Genomic DNA, 19,006 nt, shown 5'->3' with positions numbered 1-19,006 from the left:
GAAATGCTACAGAAATCAACTTAGAAAGTGAACTAAAGTGATTTGATAAAAGAAGCTTATCAGACTGAAAAATAAAAAATATTAAACAGAATGCTGATTTTAAACAATCTTAATATATTTAGGCAATTATCCAATCGAAATACATGTTAGCAAAGGCTTTTAAAGCATAATTCGGTGCTTAAATTCTGATTAAACCTGAAGCTTAAATTACTGTAAACTTTACCGTAGTTGTTATTTGTCAAACCGCAATTGATTGAGGTTGTCAGTGAGTTATTGTTATTTATATGGTAATGGTGAAATAAGTTTGTATCTCCTGCTTTTTCAATTTCTCCGGTAAGAAAGGCAACTTCGATTTAGTGAAAGTTTCATTTAACTGTTAACAATCATTAACTACTGAAATTTGTTATTTCTTTACACTTTGCACAGTTGTTCGAGACCTTATTTGCATTAGTTTATTTGGTAAGGGAAATTTAAATTAAAAGATACATGCTTATTAATAATTAGAAAGGAATGGTTGCATTGATAATTATTAAATATGTAAACTCATGAAATTTTTTCATATGGCATTGAAAACAGCTTTGGTTACTTATTTATGTTGAATAATTTTGTTCTTTCGATAAGTAAATATTCGAAAATATCTGTAACATTTAAGCAGTAATTGTAAAAAAATGATGATGAAAAAACCTGAAATAGTAATCGAACGTTGGCATGTTGCATTCATTTTCAAGACATATTGTGAACAGTATAATTGAAATTATGTTAGTAAATAGATTGAAATAATTCTGGTTTTTTGGTGGAGGAATATTTTTTCTTGGTTTACTTTAATTATGTTGAAAATGTTTTGAAAATATAGATTGAACGTGTGATATTTTTTTGTGGAAGATAGCATTTTGCCAGCTTTTTGTTACTTTTAGTTGAAATGATGCGTTTTTTCGTTGTTGTTGTTATAGACGTTTGATTGTACAATATATTAATGACTATTTTGGCAGACTGATGTGAGTAATTGGTCTTTTCAACATTGATCAGCACCGAAATTTAGTTACTCGAATTACAGCGAACTTTTACTGATAGAATTAGATTACTTTTTGTTTATAATGCATATATACTATTGCATTGGTATGGATTTTATTTTGAACATTCATTTTTTCTGCTGAATGAAAATCATCAATGCAACCTATGAATTCACATTGATAATCAATATTTTATTAATTTAGACCGGTCAATTAGCGATGCTAGAACCGGGAGCGGACTTGGACCTTTTTGATGAGTATGACCAGGAGGATGCATCGTGGCAAGACTCGGAGCGGTTTGAAGATGACTCATTGTGTTCTTGGTCAACTCGGCCTCCTTCATCTTGTTATAACTATCGAAGTTGGAGTGGTCGTTTCTATACTGACGAATTTTCCGTTGAAGAGTCCAGATCATTGTTTCCGAATTTTAGAATTTCTGGCGAAAAAATGAGTAAGAATTTTTTTTTGATTTTCAACATTTGTTATTTAAAAGTTTTGCTTGCTTTTAGGTAATACTTTATCGTTGGTCGAATTATCAGCCAAAACAGTGGCGAAGAATATTCCTTTTGAAATGGTGGAAAACTTCAAACCCCCAGTTCCGGAACAGTTGCAACAAAGAATCGCTTTTTGGAGTTTTCCAGAAAATAGTAGCGACATTCGTATGTATGCTTGTCTTTCAAATGGCCGATATGACGAGTTTGCGAAAGGCATTAGCTTGTACGACATGAACTGTATTCGCAGCCCTATGCAAATCGGTAAAACTGTCTGATATTCTGTGCATTTAAATGAAATATAGTTTACTGTTTTTTTGTTTGGTAAGGTTTTCATCTAAGTGCAGTAGTGGATATGAATTTGGCATATAGAAATGGTTACGCAACAGTTCCAGATGTTCGCTCTTATAACGTTTCTGTGACATTTGATCGTCAGAAAGTCATTTTGTGCTCTTGTACTTGTTCTCCAAAATCACCTTGGTGTTGTCATGTTATTGCGGTCTGCTTATATCGCATTTACAAAGTAAGTATTATTTTTTTTAATTTAATTTTTATTTCATTGTTATTCTCATTTTACTTTGAAGCTTTGATTTTTGAGTTGATATGAAAGCCCAATAACCTAGAATGGAACTCGCCGATATTTAAATTTTCCATTTGTAATTTTTAAGCGGTAATTTAATGATAAATTAGTAAATTTGTTGAAATGGAGCAACATTTAACAGAGAATGTCCAAATTCGTGCAATCGATTGACCTTTTTTTTATTTATGATTCAGAATTGCTTACACTGTATAGATGATGATTTTCAAGTTTGAATATTAATAAAAAGTTGTGAAATGAAATGCTTGCTATACTCTGAAGAATATTTCGGTATTTACACAATGGCATTTCATATATTTATATATTTGTTTAAAATTTAAATTTAAAATAAACAACCACGTGTATTTTGTGCAATTAAATTACGAGTGTCTAATAGTTGTATTGTGCTGCATGGTGTTTTAAAAACGAATTTATGAGCTCTACGTTAATACTGAAAATATGTAGCATGAATTATTTATTTAAGGTTTAATTAACAGTTGGTATTGTTATGCTATGCTGGTTTTAATTTATTTACGCGCATGTATTTCAGAGTACTCAGGTGCCTTTACGACCACCTATTTCTGAATCGCTTTCTCGACTGCATCGTGTTCAGTTGCAAAAATTTTCCCAACATCTGATCACTTATTTACCAAAGGAAGTGCTGTCTCTGGCTCAGACGATTTTGGACGAACTTCTGGACCAAAATGCGGCAATAAATGCCCACAGCGGTGCTCCGGATCCTACGGCTGGTGCTGCTATTGCTGATAGGGGTAATTGGTATTTCGAAGATCGACCCCTGCGATTCAACATTGATAAAATTTTGAATAAATTTTGTGAACCAGCGCCCACTATAATCAGTGATGTCAGTCATTTGTCGGTGAACACTCCGCCGGTGTCTTGTGAATACCAGGCTTTGCTCAGGCCATTGCGTTGTCACGATCCAGAAGGATTGTGGAATTTGATTTTTATCGTGCACGGCATGTTCGCCCGGAAGGATCGCAATGCGATCGCTTTGCTGAGCTTGATTACGGATGTTTGTTTGAAAAATATGTACGTTGCTTGTTCGTGGTTCCTGACCAATGTGGCGCATTCGTTGAACGGCAGCTACAATGTGGTGCACAGTTTTTACCAGTTATCTTCGAGTACGTCTAACTCCAGACTCAGCTGCAGCACCAGCTGTCAGCAGTTCAGTACTCGGTACGGCTGTGCTTCGTTGATGGACGAGTTGGTGAGCACCTGGGAGATGGCAGTTTTGAACATGACTTTAACTAGCCGACAGCGGTTGGCTTTGGCTGACAAGCTGTACAATTACCATTTTTCAATCATTGAACGAATCAGCGCCATTTTCGAACGCTACGAGCCAAGGATGCCGCCCGTATTTGTCGACGGGATGCACGTTTCCGCGCCCTTGTCGATTTCGAATCCAGGCATGGTTCCGTTTATAGCGCAGAGTTTTACCGGCTTCAAGAAAGCCATTCAACTTTGCTACCTCGACTGGTCGGATTGGTCGATACCTGGTCTGGATATGAAGGATGATATGATAGCTACGCAGCGTCGTCCGAAAAGTCGCATACTGTTGGCACGCTATTACCAAAGTATGGAATCTTTTGCTTCTTGGAAAGAGCAGTCGAAAACGAAACAGCAACAGAAATTTTCCTATCCACAACATTATCCGATATTATTTGCAGGCAGCAGCAGCGGTCACACGGGCACCAATCAAGAATCATTGCACTCCCAAGTGGAAAGCGAGCCGCGACCGTTGCGATCGCCGATGTTGGAAAACGTGCTTCAAGAATACACGCAGTTGTGCGAAATTGCCAACTTGTACCACGAGTGCACTGGTCGTTGGGACAACGAGGAAGATGCGTCCAATTTGGCGGATCGCCTACAAAAGCAGTCCATCAGAGTTACACTCGAATTCGTTGCCGAAGACTTGGCCAAGCTCGACGTACCTAAAGATCGCGACTGGGTCCGTTTCGTTCGTTGCCGCGCCTTGCACACGTACGGCTACCACGCCATGGCAAAGGCGTTGGCCAGTTACCTGGCGTTGTCCATGATTGCATCACCGCCGGATTTGATGAAGCCCACTCCACCGCCGATCTCTTTGGCCAGATCTGCCGCTGGGGTAGCTGCTTCTTCGAGCGCCGGCGCGTCGAGTTCTTCGAACGCCCCTGCCGCTAGTGTCGTCAATAACGCTTCGTCGGGCAGGAAGAAGAAGAAAATTCCCGAAATGGTGATGCTTATCGATCCCAAGACGATCGAAGTGACCGACATGGCGTTGGATACTTTTTCACGCGGCCTGTTCTTGTTGGAAGTGTTCGCCCAGGACGCGTCGTTGCGGGAATTGGCGTTCAATTTGGGCATGTTCTTGTTGGAATTGAACCGTCCATGCGCCGTCTCCAAAGTGCTCGAGGTGAAGCTGAGCGCGTTGGAAGCTGAAGTGCTGTCGAGGATGAAGCAACTGCCCATCAGCGTTTCAGAAATGCAAATCGTGCGGAGCAAAGCTGAGCAGTTGGTTCGCCAGGTAGTAGCGCAGCCGCGTTGTTGCGACGTGCTGCCGGTCTCGTTGGCTGTCTACATTGTCCACACGTTGCTGCTGAATTCCGAGACCAGCTGGCTGGGAATCCCCGACGACGAACCACTTGGTCTTGCCATGGCCGTGGCCGTGCTGATGATGAAGTCCACTGCCTCGGAAGTTCAGCATCCGTTGTTGTTCGAATCGTTGAGACGAAAACGTGGTGACTTCTTACTCAGCTTGCTTAGCCATTACAAAACCAACACTGACGTTTTATCTATAATGTTGAATGCTTTGTTGGAAAATAATTATTGCGAAATTCGTTATCAAACTGACAGACTTGGAGTTGTTGAAGCTGGTATTGTTACTATTATTTTTATTATTATTGTATTTTATCCTGATTTTTAATTTATTTGTTTTTTACAGTACGTGGTGGTGCATCATTGGTTGATCCTCCGGATACGATCTTATCTCAAGTCAGACTTATACTGTATGGTGAGGAAAATGATCAGTCGTTTTCTGCGGAAAACGGTTTCAACACTGGTGCTGAAAGCTCATCGAGAGGTGGCAGTGGGGGGGATAGGACAACTTCTGAAAATTTTAAAAGTTCTGTTGATACTTTAACTGCAAAAGTGAGAAACGTCAGCTTGAGAAATGATCCAAGGCGAACTCAAGGCGGTTGGATGCAGACGGACGAAAATTCATTCGATCAAAGGATTTCGGTAATTGACGAATCGAGGCAACGATATCCGAGCAATTATTTGGACACCACCGGTTCTTATTATCAAAACATGCGCTACAATTTGGCCAACACTATCGGTACAGTACAGGCGCTCAACTATGATATAAGCGTTGATGTGGCATTCGCACTGAACACTGATCCAAATTCCGTAATTGATGCCGCACTGTCTGGATCCACACCTTCTGATTCAACGCAAAGGTATATATAAATAGTTCTCTTTTTTTCATTAGAAAAATCAGTTTCAGATTAAATTTATTGATAATTTATTGATTGAACAATTTGACTAAATAATCCATTTTTTTAAAATGAAATTTGTTTTGAAATTATGTACAGTTGTCAACGTCGTTGAAAACACTTCCATTTCAGGATTCAAGATCCAGATTTACCATCAGAAGCGCATGTGCATTTTATGATGGAATTGGCAAAACGTATTTTAACTGAAGCCGGTGGAACTCATTCTTCTGCAATATTTATCACTCCTGCGGCCGCAATTCAAGCGCTACCCAATGTTGGTACGTGGAAGAGAATGGTTTTTCATAGTCATAGGAACTATGTATTTTTTTTGTTTTGTGAATTTTTACTGTTGGGCATTTTTTTTTCAGTTTGCAGACCGTTGCAATTGTTCGCATTTCAAGTGGGCCTGCACGCGATCGGACTGCACAATAAGATCTCGCCAAATTGGTACACGCGAACGTATTCGTCTTGCGTCTCTTGGATCAGCAGTCAAGTGACTGAAATTGGCCCGCCGGCAATAGATTATTTGTTCAACAGCTGGCAGAATCATTTGACGCCAAGCGAGGTGGCTTCAATTGCGGACAAAGCGTCGCAGGCTCACGATCAGACCATGGTGGGTTTGGCCGCGTTGTTGGCTTTGGAAGCGTTGAACTACGCCCACCGGCTCAGTCCTGCCGAAATTCAACGAGCACTGTCCCAGTGTCGTGACCAGGGCCAGAATATGTTGGAACGTGCTTGTCTTGTTATTGAACAAGTGGCCGCGGCCAGTGATATCTATCCGGATGTGGTGTTCCAAGTGGCGCAGACTTGGTACGAAATGTACACAAGGGCGTTGGATGCGGAAAAATCCACCTCGACTGCGGAAGGGTCAGCTCACGTTGACAGCTCGGGTCCGTCTGGCAGCCCCATGCAAGAGCCGCAGCAGCGTTCGCCGGCGGCATTCAGTTCGGCCGGACCGTCGTCGTCCACTTCGTCACCTGCCGGTGGTGTGGAACCTGCGGTCGGTCAAAGGGCGATGCCTTCCACGCCCAGTGGGGCGTTGTCGTCTCACGGTCATCCGTACGGTATGCTGGACGCCCAGCAGGCTCAGATGCTGATGTGCTACGGTACAGCGTTTCCCACACCGGACAATGTCTTTCAGCCCCAGTTTCCAATTCTCACTCCACAGGGCAATCCAGTTCTGCCGCCGCTGATTCGAATAGCCCCGCCTCAGCCCGGTTCGGTTCAAGTCGGCTTGCAGACTGGCTACAACGTGTTCCGCGACGTACCGTTGCTACCGAATAGCCCTTTTCAGCCGGCGCCAGCCGCGCAGGCGTTGTTTCACCAACCTCAACCGCCGACCATCTGCTGGCCCGACGTTTCGAACATGTGCGTCAATCCGAGGCTGCGATTGACCACGCCCGCGCCGACCATTCCAGGTGGTGGTCTGATCAGACCTGGCATGTCTGCCTATTTGGGTCCCACTGGCCAGTTGACAACGCCGACGATTTTGTCGCTTGGCATACCGGATCCGACGATCAATCTGGTCGTCGCAGCCACTGACGGCAATACATCTGGCAGCACATCTGTGGAACGGGAAAGCAGCAACTCGTCGTTTTACCTGCACGCCGCGTACCGTGTCGGCATGTTGGCGATGAAGACGATGGAACGTCGAAATGCCGAAGACCGTACCTATGTGAAATTTTCTCCGAATCCGCCCTACGGTGACGACGTGAAATGGCTACTGCAAGTGTGCAGAGTGTTGGGCTTGGAATACGTGCAGAGCTTCTGCAGTGCAGCTTGTCGTTACGTGGTCAGTCCGTTCATTTTTTACGAACTGACCGCCGACGTGGCGTCGTTCTTGACCAATAAGATCGCCTCCGTCCCGTCCGCCATTTCTCCATATTTGCCCCCTGTCTACAGTGATCCGTATTTTTACAATTTGGTCAGCTGTACGGTGACGTCGTTCTACCGGGTGGCGTTGCAGAAGATCAGCTTGCCTCGTATATTGGCCAACGACGTCGAAGATTTGTGCACTTTGGTTCGCACGGCCAAAACCGCGTTCTCTTATTTGCCGGACGGCGAGAGTCAGTTTCATAATTTCATGCAGACGTTGCGTAAACAGCAGAAATGCAAAAAAGATATTTGGTATCAAATTGTCAACGCGATCAAATGATGAAGAAAAGTTTTCATTGTTCAGTTGCTAACTGTTTGGCACTAAGGCTGATGATGGCCCACAGTACGCAATAATACCCTCATACCATTACATATACTACTACTCTCTTTCTCTCTCACTATACACAAACAACTCTTTTCTTATCAGCACACACACACACACACACACACACACACAGTCGCTTTGCATATCTATACATCAATCAATACACACTATCTATGTGTATGTATATGTGCTTGTGTGTTTGGAATTAAAAAAGCAAATCAAAAATTATAGTAGTGAAATTAGAGTAATCCACCTTTTATGTTTATTATCCCTCTGTCCAGTGAATAAACAATTGTTGTCTAAATTTATTTGTCGAGTGTTTCTCTGGGAATTTTCTTTCTTTTTCTTTTTTCATTTACAGCATCTTTTATTATATTAATTGTGTTTGAAGTAGGAAGAAAAAAACGGAAGAAACGTTTTTGTTCTCGTGTAATTTGCCCGCCTGCCTGCCTGCCTGCTCATTCTGCGAGGCCAGCTGTGACGTGCAGATTTTCAATACCGCATTCGTTGGTACCGCGTCGAATTTTGAATAAACCTAATTTTAAATATTCAAATTATTGATTTCATTGTTGGTGGTTACGTATGCTTTGTATTTGTACTAGATCGGTTTACCTTGTTCGCCGAAGGTGGTGTTCCAAGAGTTGACGACAAGCCAGTAGGGTATTCTCTTCTGCTCACCCCAACCGATCAGCTTTACCGCGTGTAAACCGAGCGACGGATCATCATTACGCTTGTTTGCAGAATAGACTCCGGATTTGTAATACAAGAAACTTTCAAAAATTTCCATTGCAGCCACTACCGGACCATGATCCATAATTTCACGTTGAATGGTTTTCACAGGCTGATTAGAGCTGGTAATCAGATAGTAACTTTCACCTTTTATAACGATTAGGAATAAAAGATTAGTCTGTTGGTTAGTCTGCCTAATTGTTATATATATATATATATATACCATAATAACGGTCTTTGTCCAGTTTGCGTTTGTAATCAGAAATGCATTTCAGTTGACACAGAGGTGTCTGTGCTGCAGTCGAACTGCTGGTTGGCGGTGCTATGGAAAATGGCTTGCAGCCTGATTTGGAACCGTACGGTCCACCGGTAGGCACACCAATTTCATTCCAATATTTGAACGCCAACAGCGGAAAACCACCGTTGCATCTGAAATGTGGTGTAAGAAGAAAAACTTTTTTTTTCTTTTTAAAATAAATTTTCATAGCGGCACAAACCCATATCCACAACTTGTACAACATGAAGTCAGCTCTTCGTCGGACAGAAATGGTTGCTGTTCACCTTTGTATGCAATACAAGTTCGATCTGTCATCACCGAAGCGCTGGACATGGCCTTAAATGTGGATATGAACAACCAGTGAGAAGAGGAGGAAGAAAAATCGAACAGCAAAATAATTTTCCACTGATCATAGTGGTAAAGAAAATCTCCACTAACCCAGCAACAGGAACAAGTTGACTGGTCTTTGATGAAGCCAATGTACTTGCATTCTGGCCACTTTTCACGAGCGTCGAAATGCTCTTCCAAAGGTAATGATTCACTTTTTGCATCTGTATAATTCTGTTGATTTCGAATTGCGTTTTCTCTTTTGTTGGCCAATTTAAATTTTGCCAATTGTTTTGACAAACCGTCGACACGAATTCGAATATCCTCTTTCGACATGCCTTTGAAATATTCGTTCAAACCAAACTGTATGAAAAACATTTTTTTATCCTCATTCAAAGGCTACATTAACTCTTGTTGTATTGTTCATGAAAAAAAAACGAAAAAAGCTATTTTACATATTATAAATAGGACTTTGATTACTGAATTTTCTAACGGTACGTAACTTTGTCTCATTGGGTTGGTGTTTTTTTAAATGCAAACGTGCATTCTTCTGCTCTCTAGTTTTTTTTGCATGTCTTATTCATTACATTGAAAAAGAACGCAAAATGTTATCGGTTTTACCATAGAACAATACTTCATCTTGTAATTTAAATGTTTGATTTTTAACTTTTTAAAAATACTGCTTAGATATTTAAATTATGCAATCGATTGTATTGCTGAGCTTATTTTGCAGAAAAAAGTAAAAAACGCTTTGCACAATTACTGAAATTGTATTTTTCTTCATTTTCAGTATTCTGTAGAAAATTGAAAGTCAGGTTCAATTGGAATAATTATGGCAAACTGCTTATGGGGATAGTGTTTTGTTTTGTTTTTCATTTCAGTTTCATTCTTCTCGGCATTATTCTGATAATGATTATAATTAGGAAACATGAAAATAAGTAATTTATTTCGAAAATATATTCACGAACAAAACTTACAGTTGCTACATGGAGTTGCATCAGCTATGTAAATAAATATTTGCTTTTATTTTATCGTAATGCAACTCGACTAAATTGTTACGTTACACTGCTGCGCATCGTTAATTTATCATATCAAACAAATAAATATTTTCTTTTAACAGTGACGGTTATTTTAGCTGTTGAAAATGTGATCCATAATTGATTATGAAGAAATGTCACAATCAGACTGAAGAAAGAAAAACAACGTTCAACCATCGATGTCGACAAAGTTATAAAGAACAGGTAATTATATGATTTTATTGTTGTTTTCTTCAAGGATTTTGCTTTCAACAGATGATTGGGACAATAAGTAGTTTATTATGAACAAGGTTTATTATACAATACAAAAAATAATAATAGAAATAATTCTCACCATGCAATAATTAATTACCAGCTCCATTATTGTTATATTACCTGCCAATCTGTTTCGAATTTATTTTTCAATTTGTCCACGTTGCCTAGAAATGTTCCAAATCGATCTTCATAATATGCCGAGTAGGAATGTTGTAAGAACAGAGTGAACAGGAGAACAGCAACAATCATTTTCAGAAATTCTGTAGAAAAATTCTGCACAACTTTCAAAAGAAAAAAGATTGCTGCAATTATCGGTTACGTTCTTGTTGATGCGTTTAAATAGTTTGTGATATTTTCCGTTTATCTAAATTTAATTTGCCTGTATGTACACATATTAACTTCAACCAAACCATTCAACAGTTCTTCATTGTATGATAAACGGTTGACAGTTTTCAAATGGAACCACAAAGCTTACTCTGAAATGTTTATTTAGTACTTGTTGCATTACGATTACGATAAATCGCGCCCACCATTATTCGATAAGAATTCATGTCAATTCAGCTCAGACTAAATAAAATCGAAAGAAAATTATTCCAAGTAAACGAAACACTACTATTTTCGTCATTTCAACGTGGTCTTCGCTTTCACAAATACCTGAAAATTTAATACAGCACAGATAGAAATTGAGCTTCTTATTTAGAAACAAAAGCAAAAAAATTTTAAATTAACATACTGTTTTCACTTCTGTGTAAGCTTCGAGACCATATTCGCCCAATTCCCGACCAAAACCGGACATTTTATAACCACCAAAAGGTGCAGTGGAATCAAAAATGCCATAACAATTAACCCTGGATACAGTTGACAATGATTTTCACTTTTTTTTTCAAATGTAGTCTTATTTCAAAGCTGAACAGTATAAAATTTGAAACTTACCAGACCACTCCGGCACGCATATTATTCGCCACATGGATTGCTTTATCAATATCTTTCGTGAACACAGCAGCTGCCAAACCGTAGATTGTATTATTGGATTTTTCTATCAAATCTTCCATCGAGTCGAATCGCATAATTTGCATCACTGGACCAAAAATCTGTCAAACATGAATGAATCATCAGTAAAAGTTGTTGTTTGCTATTTTTGAACAAAATTTCATCACTTCTTCCTGTGCAATGACCATTGGATCTTGAACATCCGCAAAAACAGTCGGTTCGACAAAATAGCCCTTCTCGCCAGCCGCACGACCACCGCAAGCCAACTTTGCACCTTCCTGTTTGCCTTTTTCAATAAAATTCAAAATTCTCTCTCGATGATTCTGGTCAATCTTCAAAGAAAAATAATAATAATAAAGTAGTGATAAGAAATCTAATCTAATCGTATATTCCAACCTGAGGACCTTGGTCAGTGTTGGGATCGAACGGATTGCCCAGGCGGCGACTTTTCGCCATTTGCACTGAAAGTTCTACAAATTTGTCATAAACCTTTCCTTCGACAAAAATTCTACTGCTGGCGCAACAAATCTGCCCTTGATTGGAAAACAAGCCAGAATGAGCTTGCTTAACTGCATGTTCAAAATCAGCATCGGCGAAAACGATGTTTGGACTTTTGCCGCCCAATTCCAACGTGATTCGCTTCAAATTGCTGTTTGCACTGTTCGACATGATTTTTCGACCAATTTCTGTCGACCCAGTGAAAGCGACCTTGTCCACATTGGAATGAGAAGCCAAAGCATGGCCGGCAACAGGACCATAACCTGGTACAATGTTGACAACGCCGGGCGGAAATCCTGCCTGAATTTAAACTAATTTTCACACTGATCCGTGGGAAAAGAAACAACAAATAAATACTTCAGCTATCAATGATCCAACGTGCAGCGCTGTCAGAGGGGTTTGTTCAGCTGGCTTCAGTACAACGGTGTTCCCGCAAGCTAAGGCTGGGCCCAGTTTCCAAGCGAACATCAACAGTGGATAATTCCACTAAACGAACACTATTCTGAAAGTGAAGGAATTTGCAATTTCAAACTTTTTACTGGAATTATTTGACCACAAACACCAACGGGTTCATGTCGAGTGTAGGCAAAATAATTTCCATCTAAAAACATATTTTCTCTTTCAATTTTTTTACCGAAATAATTTGTTCAGTTATTATTCGATTATTTTCACATTTTCCAAAATTACAGTACACAACTATTTGTACTTGCGTATAATAATCAAAAACTGTATTTGATATTGACTGCGTGTACATTTTCGTTGAAAGAAATCGAAATACTTCAAATTAAACAATACTTTCCTGTTGGAAGGGTTTTTCCGTGAATTTTATCTGCCCATCCTGCGTAATAACTTAAATGGGGAAAAAAAATTATTTTTCACCTGAACTTACACACGAAAGAAAAATTTTTTACCGTATACATCGAATTACCATCTCCATATCATCTGTGTAGGATTCAACGTACGGTTTGCCGTTGTCCAGTGTTTCTAGACTCTGCAGAAATTTCAAAATAATCTCTCATAAATTTGACGTTAAAAAAGAATAAAATTCTCACCGCAAGATACACTCGATCTCTTTCCAATAAATCTGCAAGACGATGAAGTAGCTTTGAACGTTGATAAGGTTCCGTCTTGCGCCATGCACTTCCTGGCTGAAAAGCCAACTTCGCCGCACCAACCGCTTTGTCTATGTCCACCTGAACAATACAATATGTCGTAGCATTTTTATGCAAATAATAAATCAACTGACTTCTTTTGCTTCTTGAACCTCGCATATAACTTCGCCAGTAGTAGGATTGATCGTTTTGAAAGTTTTACCGTCGGCTGAATTGATCCATTCATTATTAATAAACAGCTTAAAATAAAAAGTTCCATTTTATTTGTTCAAGGAAAATTAAGAATTATCAAATTTCCTTTAATCGCATATATAAATTACTTTTGTATATTTCGGTTCTACTTTCCAAACAGGAAATGGATTTGGAATCTCTGCTGCAGCGGCAACTGAACAGTAATATTGCACGGGTGCCACGAAAAGGCGAAAGTTATTGATCATTTGTCTAGAAAATGCCATCCGCTCACTTTAGTTGCGTAATCTCATTCACGACTAATATGTGTTAGTTATGACAATGTTAGCTGCATTACTATATGTCCCTAAAGCTATGCATTAGATAAGCAAGCAGGTAAAACTTGAACGTGAATTTAAGATAAACAATTTTTTGCAACAAATTTTCAATGCTATAAATGTATTCAGGAAATCATTTCAACTTCAAATAGATATGCTTTTTGTAAAAAATAAGAATTGTTTTTTCTTTATTTCACATTTGAAAATATATTATATTTGAAATGTTATACTAAAATTGAAATTATAATAATTAATAAATTAATCTACTTTATAAAATGACTTTGTAATATTTGAAATTTAAATAAATGCGTTCTACTTATTTCAATAAAATCTTACTGTTTTGTTACTTGAAGATCACTTTTTTATCCCAACGAAGTTGGCTCACTTTTTATCATTGTTTTTCAATAATGTCTGGTTTCGATCGAGCTGAAATTCAATATTCAGGTCAAGATGAGCAGAAAAGGTTGGAGTTGGCCTTAACGGAAGAAGGAACATTAAAATTTGCAAAATCAAAATTCAAAAATTTTATTCGAGAATTCAACTATGGCTCTTTTGCGCACATTTACAGGTTTGTTTAAATGATAATTGGTTTTTTTTTATTATTTAGAATTTTGTTTCAATTTTAGAGAAAGTCTTCGAAATCACTGCAAACTTGGGAAAATGTATCTCGAAGTGAGGTTGCAGGACATGCGTAGCTATAACAGCGATTTGGCTTACATATTTCAGAAAAATCCTACGGAAGTGTTGCCTATGGTGAGGAATTTTTTTTAATTTTGTGTATAATTTCATTTGTGGTAGAATTTTGATTTTTTCCTGTTTAGTGTTTAATGAATGAATGTTTATAATTTATGTTTTTTCCTATATATTGTAATTTTATTATTGAAGTAATATGATTTGTCAGTTTGACAGTTGTGTAGAATATTATTCACCACAGTTATCATAGTGTAGTTTTATTTACTGATTTTTATATACTTGTTAAGTCTATTTATAGATGAAAAAATTTGAAGTTATTTGAGTTGCAGTATAAATAAACTGAACTTTCGTAAAATTTATTCCAGTGACAATTTGTTTTTTAAGATTTTTGGTTATTTAGGGTTATTTTTTATTTAGATGATATTATGTGCGAATTTTCAATTTGATTAGATTCTTAGAGCAAACTTTAAATTTTACTTATCACTTTTATGTTATATTTTAGTTTGAAGAAGTTACAAAAGATGTTGCTGAAGAGACCACTTACCAAGGTTCCTCTGAAGTTAATACTCTTCCTAACATACAGGTGATCATTACCAGCGATGAGAACTCACAACCAGTCAGAAGTTTGCAGGTAAATTTATTAAGAATAAAAGGTGTTTAAATGATACTTTGTTAATTTTTTTTCTTTATTTCATTTTATTAAAACGATTCATTTATTGTTCGGTTAAACTTATTTGTAAATTTTTGTTTGAGGTTGATTAAATTGTCGATTGTTGTTTGTTTGTATGCAAAATTATTTATTCAGCATTTTGAAAATTTTACTATAAGATTGATTATTATTAAATTTAACAATGACCGAATATAATTTTGTTCCAGTTCTAAACAGTTGAACTGTAAGTGAGCATTTTTGTTTTTTCAGAGTAAGCAAATTTCTAAAGTTGTGAAATTACGTGGTATAATTGTTTCAACATCACAAGTGCGTTGTAAGGCGACTTCAATTAGCATTCAGTGTCGAAATTGTCAACTGATGGTTAACAACATCTCCATGCAACCAGGATTCGATGGCTATGCTCTGCCTCGAAGATGCAATTCGTATGCTATTTTTCAATGTTTCTATAGATAAATTATTTAATTATAAATCGTTTTCAGTGTTAATGTTTTGTTTTTTAATTTTTATCATTTACCTTTTCAAGCAATCAAATTGGACAACAACAAAAATGCCCTGTTGATCCATTTGTCATTTTACCTGACAAATGTCGTTGCATTGATTTTCAAGTGTTGAAATTGCAAGAATGTCCTGAAGATGTACCTCACGGTGAGTTGCCTCGCCACATGGTGCTTTACTGTGATAGGTGGGTAATTTTTAAAAAATTGTAATTCTTTTTTTAAGTACATTTTAGCAGTTCCGCTTTAGATATTTGACTGATCGAGTAGCTCCGGGGAACAAAGTATCCGTTTTAGGAATTTATTGTATTCGAAAGCAGCACAAAATGACAAGAGTATTCGTTTGAGCTATTCATTTTTTAAAAACATGTTTTATAACAGATTTTCTCCTTAAATTAGCGAGAAAAAGCTGGCAAACCGTCAGCAGGATTGCGTCAACCGTACATACGTGTGGTTGGCATTGAAGTGGAATCATCTGGTCTGGGTCGTACGGCACCTCAAGCTCTACTTTCACCGGAAGACGAAAAGCAGATGCGTGAATTGGCAGCACAGCCTGATATTTATGAGCGTATAGCGAAAAGCATTGCACCTTCCATTTACGGATCTGAAGATGTGAAAAAAGCAATTGCATGCTTGCTTTTTGGTGGTTCAAGGAAACGGTATAGTTTTAAAGAGTGGAAAGATTGACAATTTAAACTGTTTTTCACTTTAATATTGATTTAGACTTCCTGATGGCTTGATGCGTCGTGGAGATATCAACGTTCTTTTGTTGGGTGATCCTGGAATGGCGAAAAGTCAACTGTTGAAATTTGTCGAAAAAGTTTCACCAATCGGGGTATGTATTGTGACTCTAGAAAATCGGCTTATTGATTTTCAGGTTTCTGAGTGTTTCTAAAGTTTCCGATTTTCATTTCCTAAAGTCAGCGGAAAATTATTATTTTTTTAACTTTGTAAGCTGTTGTCCATTTTTAAAAAAATTTATTGCAGGTCTATACATCTGGCAAAGGAAGCAGCGCCGCCGGTTTGACTGCTAGCATCGTCCGTGATGCATCATCGGTAAATTTCGATGGTTGCATGTTTTTTATGCAATTTTACTAGTTTATAATTTGAATGATTTCAGAGATCATTTGTTATGGAAGGCGGTGCGATGGTGTTGGCTGACGGTGGGGTTGTTTGCATTGATGAGTTTGACAAAATGCGTGAAGACGATCGCGTTGCTATACACGAAGCGATGGAACAGCAGACCATATCTATTGCCAAAGTATTGTATTTTTCAAATTTGAAATTGTACATAATTGCAATTTTTCCTCACATTTGTATTGATGTTGTTGAATGTAATTTTCTTTTTATTAATTAGGCTGGCATAACTACCACGTTGAATAGCCGTTGTGCTGTGTTGGCTGCAGCAAATTCTGTATACGGACGTTGGGATGCGACAAAGGGTGAAGATAACATCGATTTCATGCCTACGATTTTGTCTCGCTTTGATACGATTTTTGTCATTCGCGATGTGCACAGTGAAACTCGTGATATGGTAAATGATTGCAGAAATTATTTTAATTGTTAATTATTATTCGTTTGTCGTTTCAGGCGTTGGCGAAGCATGTGATATCCGTTCACGTGGGTGCAGACAGTGAAGCTGTACGCGACGAAGAGGCGACGGACGGCGAAATTCCTTTGGCAACTTTGAAAAAATACATCGCCTTCTGCAGAACCCGTTGCGGACCAAGATTGAACCGATCCGCCACTCGGAAACTGATCCACAGCTACACCAGAATGCGCAACGTGCCAGTTGCACAACAGCAGAAAGACTTGCATATTGCCTATCAGAAATCGTCCATACCGATAACCGTTCGTCAGTTGGAGGCGTTGATTCGCATTGCCGAGGCGTTGGCGAAAATGGAGTTGAGCCCTTACGCAACGGACCGCCATGTTGACGAGGCGTTGCGTCTTTTTCAAGTTTCCACTTTGGCAGCCGCCTCTCAAGGCACTTTATCCGGTGGGTTGTGGATTATGTGTTTTCCACTTGTGCTCTATGTACATATGACTTGCTTGTTTCTGGGGACTTGTTGTTTTTCAGGTGTCGAAGGTTTCAGCACCAAGGAAGATCAAGAACAATTCATTCGCATCGAAAGGCAGATCAGAAAACGTTTTCCCGTTGGAACGCAGGTATTTATTTATTTATTCATTTTTAATTATTTTCAATTCATCACCATTTCTGTTCCACTACATCAGCTGAGCTGTATTTTTAAGGTTGCGGAACACGTGGTGATTCAAGATTTTATTACACAAGGTTATCAGGAGGCAACAATACAAAAAGTTATTTATGCGATGGTTCGTAGAGGTGATTTACATCACCGTTTACAAAGAAAAATGCTTTATCGCGTCAAATAAGTATTATTTTGCATACTATACTAATTAATGAAACAAAATTTTAATTTGCACATTTATCATTTAACATGCACTTTTTCCTGTATTATATTTTTTTATATCGACTGGCATGTTTGATTTTAATAAAATCACAAATTTATATGTCGGTTTATTACTTTTCTCTTCTCTTTTTTGTAGTTAAATAATTTTTCACTGTCACAATACTAAGAAGAATAGTCCATTTGGATGTATGATTGTATTATTTGGTTTTTTTCGAATATGGCGATAATCACCATTTTATTAGTTTATTTAGTTGGAAGTTTTGTAATGAGATAATTTCATACTTGCTGCTGAACTGAATTAGTTGTATGAACAACGTGGATTGGGTTTTGCTTTATAAAAAGAAGAACGATTTTCTATTTCTGGCAAATGAAGGCTTCAGTAAAGCATAGTTGACTATTGGTTGCTTGAAATTAAATTATTGTTTATTGAGAAGAACATTGCCTGTGACCGTTGACTTTTTACACTCCCCTACGTTACAGTTGTACAAACAGTGAATTCTGCGTTTGTTTTAGTTTGTATTTTGAATTATTAAAAATACACTTTTGGTAAATTTCTATTTTCCAATGGGATCAAGGCAACTTGATGGTGAAATGTCGACTGAAAAGAAGCACCATTTTTACGACAAGAAGAACCAAATCTCTTCTGATGTGTGGACATTTTTATCACATAGGCGGCATTGTGCTTCTTCTTCAATATAATTGTTTCTGCTGCCGTTTGTCTGGAATAATGAATCATCATTTAAAGCGGCTGTAACAAGGCGAAAAATATTGATGGTAATTTTTTCACGTCGCTTATCATTTGCTATTTGCAGATTTCATTACTTCTGTATTTTGCATATGTGATCGGTAAACGTCATCAAGTGTGACATGGTTCAATTTTTCACCAACGTTTTAAATATGAATAGAATATGACCGTTTTTTTTCTAATATATGTTTAAATTTATATGGTTTTTAGATAGAAATCAGAAATGGTGGAGAAAAGTCTTTACAAGGTGAACGTGACGGACCATTTCGAACTGCCCATGCAGTCTGCATCATTTGTTACGATTGTACGACAAGTGGGCGGTGTTTTGACCATTTCAGCGGTAACTTTCATTGAAACAGTTTTCTTGTCAAGGCGTCGATTCAACGCAGAAATGATTCTTCTAGCAGGTATGTGAGATTTTTTATTTTTGAAATGATTCAATTCAATCTCAAACAAATTCAATGTAATTATT

General features: G+C 38.0%; 4 protein-coding genes across 4 annotated transcripts; 2 read left to right on the top strand and 2 right to left on the bottom strand.

Annotated features, from left to right (window-relative positions):
- Nucleotides 1-1,229: 1,229 nt before the first annotated feature.
- Tsp_07746 (putative SWIM zinc finger protein) lies at nucleotides 1,230-7,724 on the top strand. Its single transcript, XM_003381160.1, has 7 exons — nucleotides 1,230-1,461; nucleotides 1,520-1,765; nucleotides 1,849-2,024; nucleotides 2,629-4,816; nucleotides 5,020-5,533; nucleotides 5,702-5,847; nucleotides 5,938-7,724. Exons 1-7 carry the CDS (start codon nucleotides 1,230-1,232, stop codon nucleotides 7,722-7,724), a joined length of 5,289 nt encoding a protein of 1,762 aa, XP_003381208.1.
- Nucleotides 7,725-8,227: 503 nt separating this feature from the next.
- Nucleotides 8,228-9,480, bottom strand: Tsp_07747 (cathepsin B). Its single transcript, XM_003381159.1, has 4 exons — nucleotides 8,996-9,480; nucleotides 8,722-8,927; nucleotides 8,382-8,645; nucleotides 8,228-8,304 (listed from the first exon to the last, which is right to left on the bottom strand). Exons 1-4 carry the CDS (start codon nucleotides 9,478-9,480, stop codon nucleotides 8,228-8,230), a joined length of 1,032 nt encoding a protein of 343 aa, XP_003381207.1.
- Nucleotides 9,481-11,506: 2,026 nt separating this feature from the next.
- On the bottom strand, nucleotides 11,507-13,431 carry Tsp_07748 (retinal dehydrogenase 2). Its single transcript, XM_003381158.1, has 9 exons — nucleotides 13,315-13,431; nucleotides 13,129-13,233; nucleotides 12,935-13,075; nucleotides 12,811-12,873; nucleotides 12,678-12,720; nucleotides 12,422-12,483; nucleotides 12,240-12,368; nucleotides 11,781-12,182; nucleotides 11,507-11,716 (listed from the first exon to the last, which is right to left on the bottom strand). Exons 1-9 carry the CDS (start codon nucleotides 13,429-13,431, stop codon nucleotides 11,507-11,509), a joined length of 1,272 nt encoding a protein of 423 aa, XP_003381206.1.
- A 476-nt stretch (nucleotides 13,432-13,907) lies between these two features.
- On the top strand, nucleotides 13,908-17,751 carry Tsp_07749 (DNA replication licensing factor Mcm5-B). The gene is made up of 13 exons (XM_003381157.1): nucleotides 13,908-14,068; nucleotides 14,127-14,253; nucleotides 14,696-14,824; nucleotides 15,113-15,285; nucleotides 15,387-15,549; nucleotides 15,594-15,692; nucleotides 15,757-16,016; nucleotides 16,081-16,192; nucleotides 16,345-16,413; nucleotides 16,478-16,618; nucleotides 16,715-16,891; nucleotides 16,948-17,526; nucleotides 17,611-17,751. Exons 1-13 carry the CDS (start codon nucleotides 13,908-13,910, stop codon nucleotides 17,749-17,751), a joined length of 2,331 nt encoding a protein of 776 aa, XP_003381205.1.
- Nucleotides 17,752-19,006: the final 1,255 nt, after the last annotated feature.

Source organism: Trichinella spiralis (assembly GCF_000181795.1).
Source record: "Trichinella spiralis strain ISS 195 chromosome Unknown Scfld2, whole genome shotgun sequence".
NCBI classification, from domain to species: Eukaryota; Metazoa; Nematoda; class Enoplea; order Trichinellida; family Trichinellidae; genus Trichinella; species Trichinella spiralis.
This window is presented reverse-complemented; position numbering and strand designations above follow the sequence as displayed.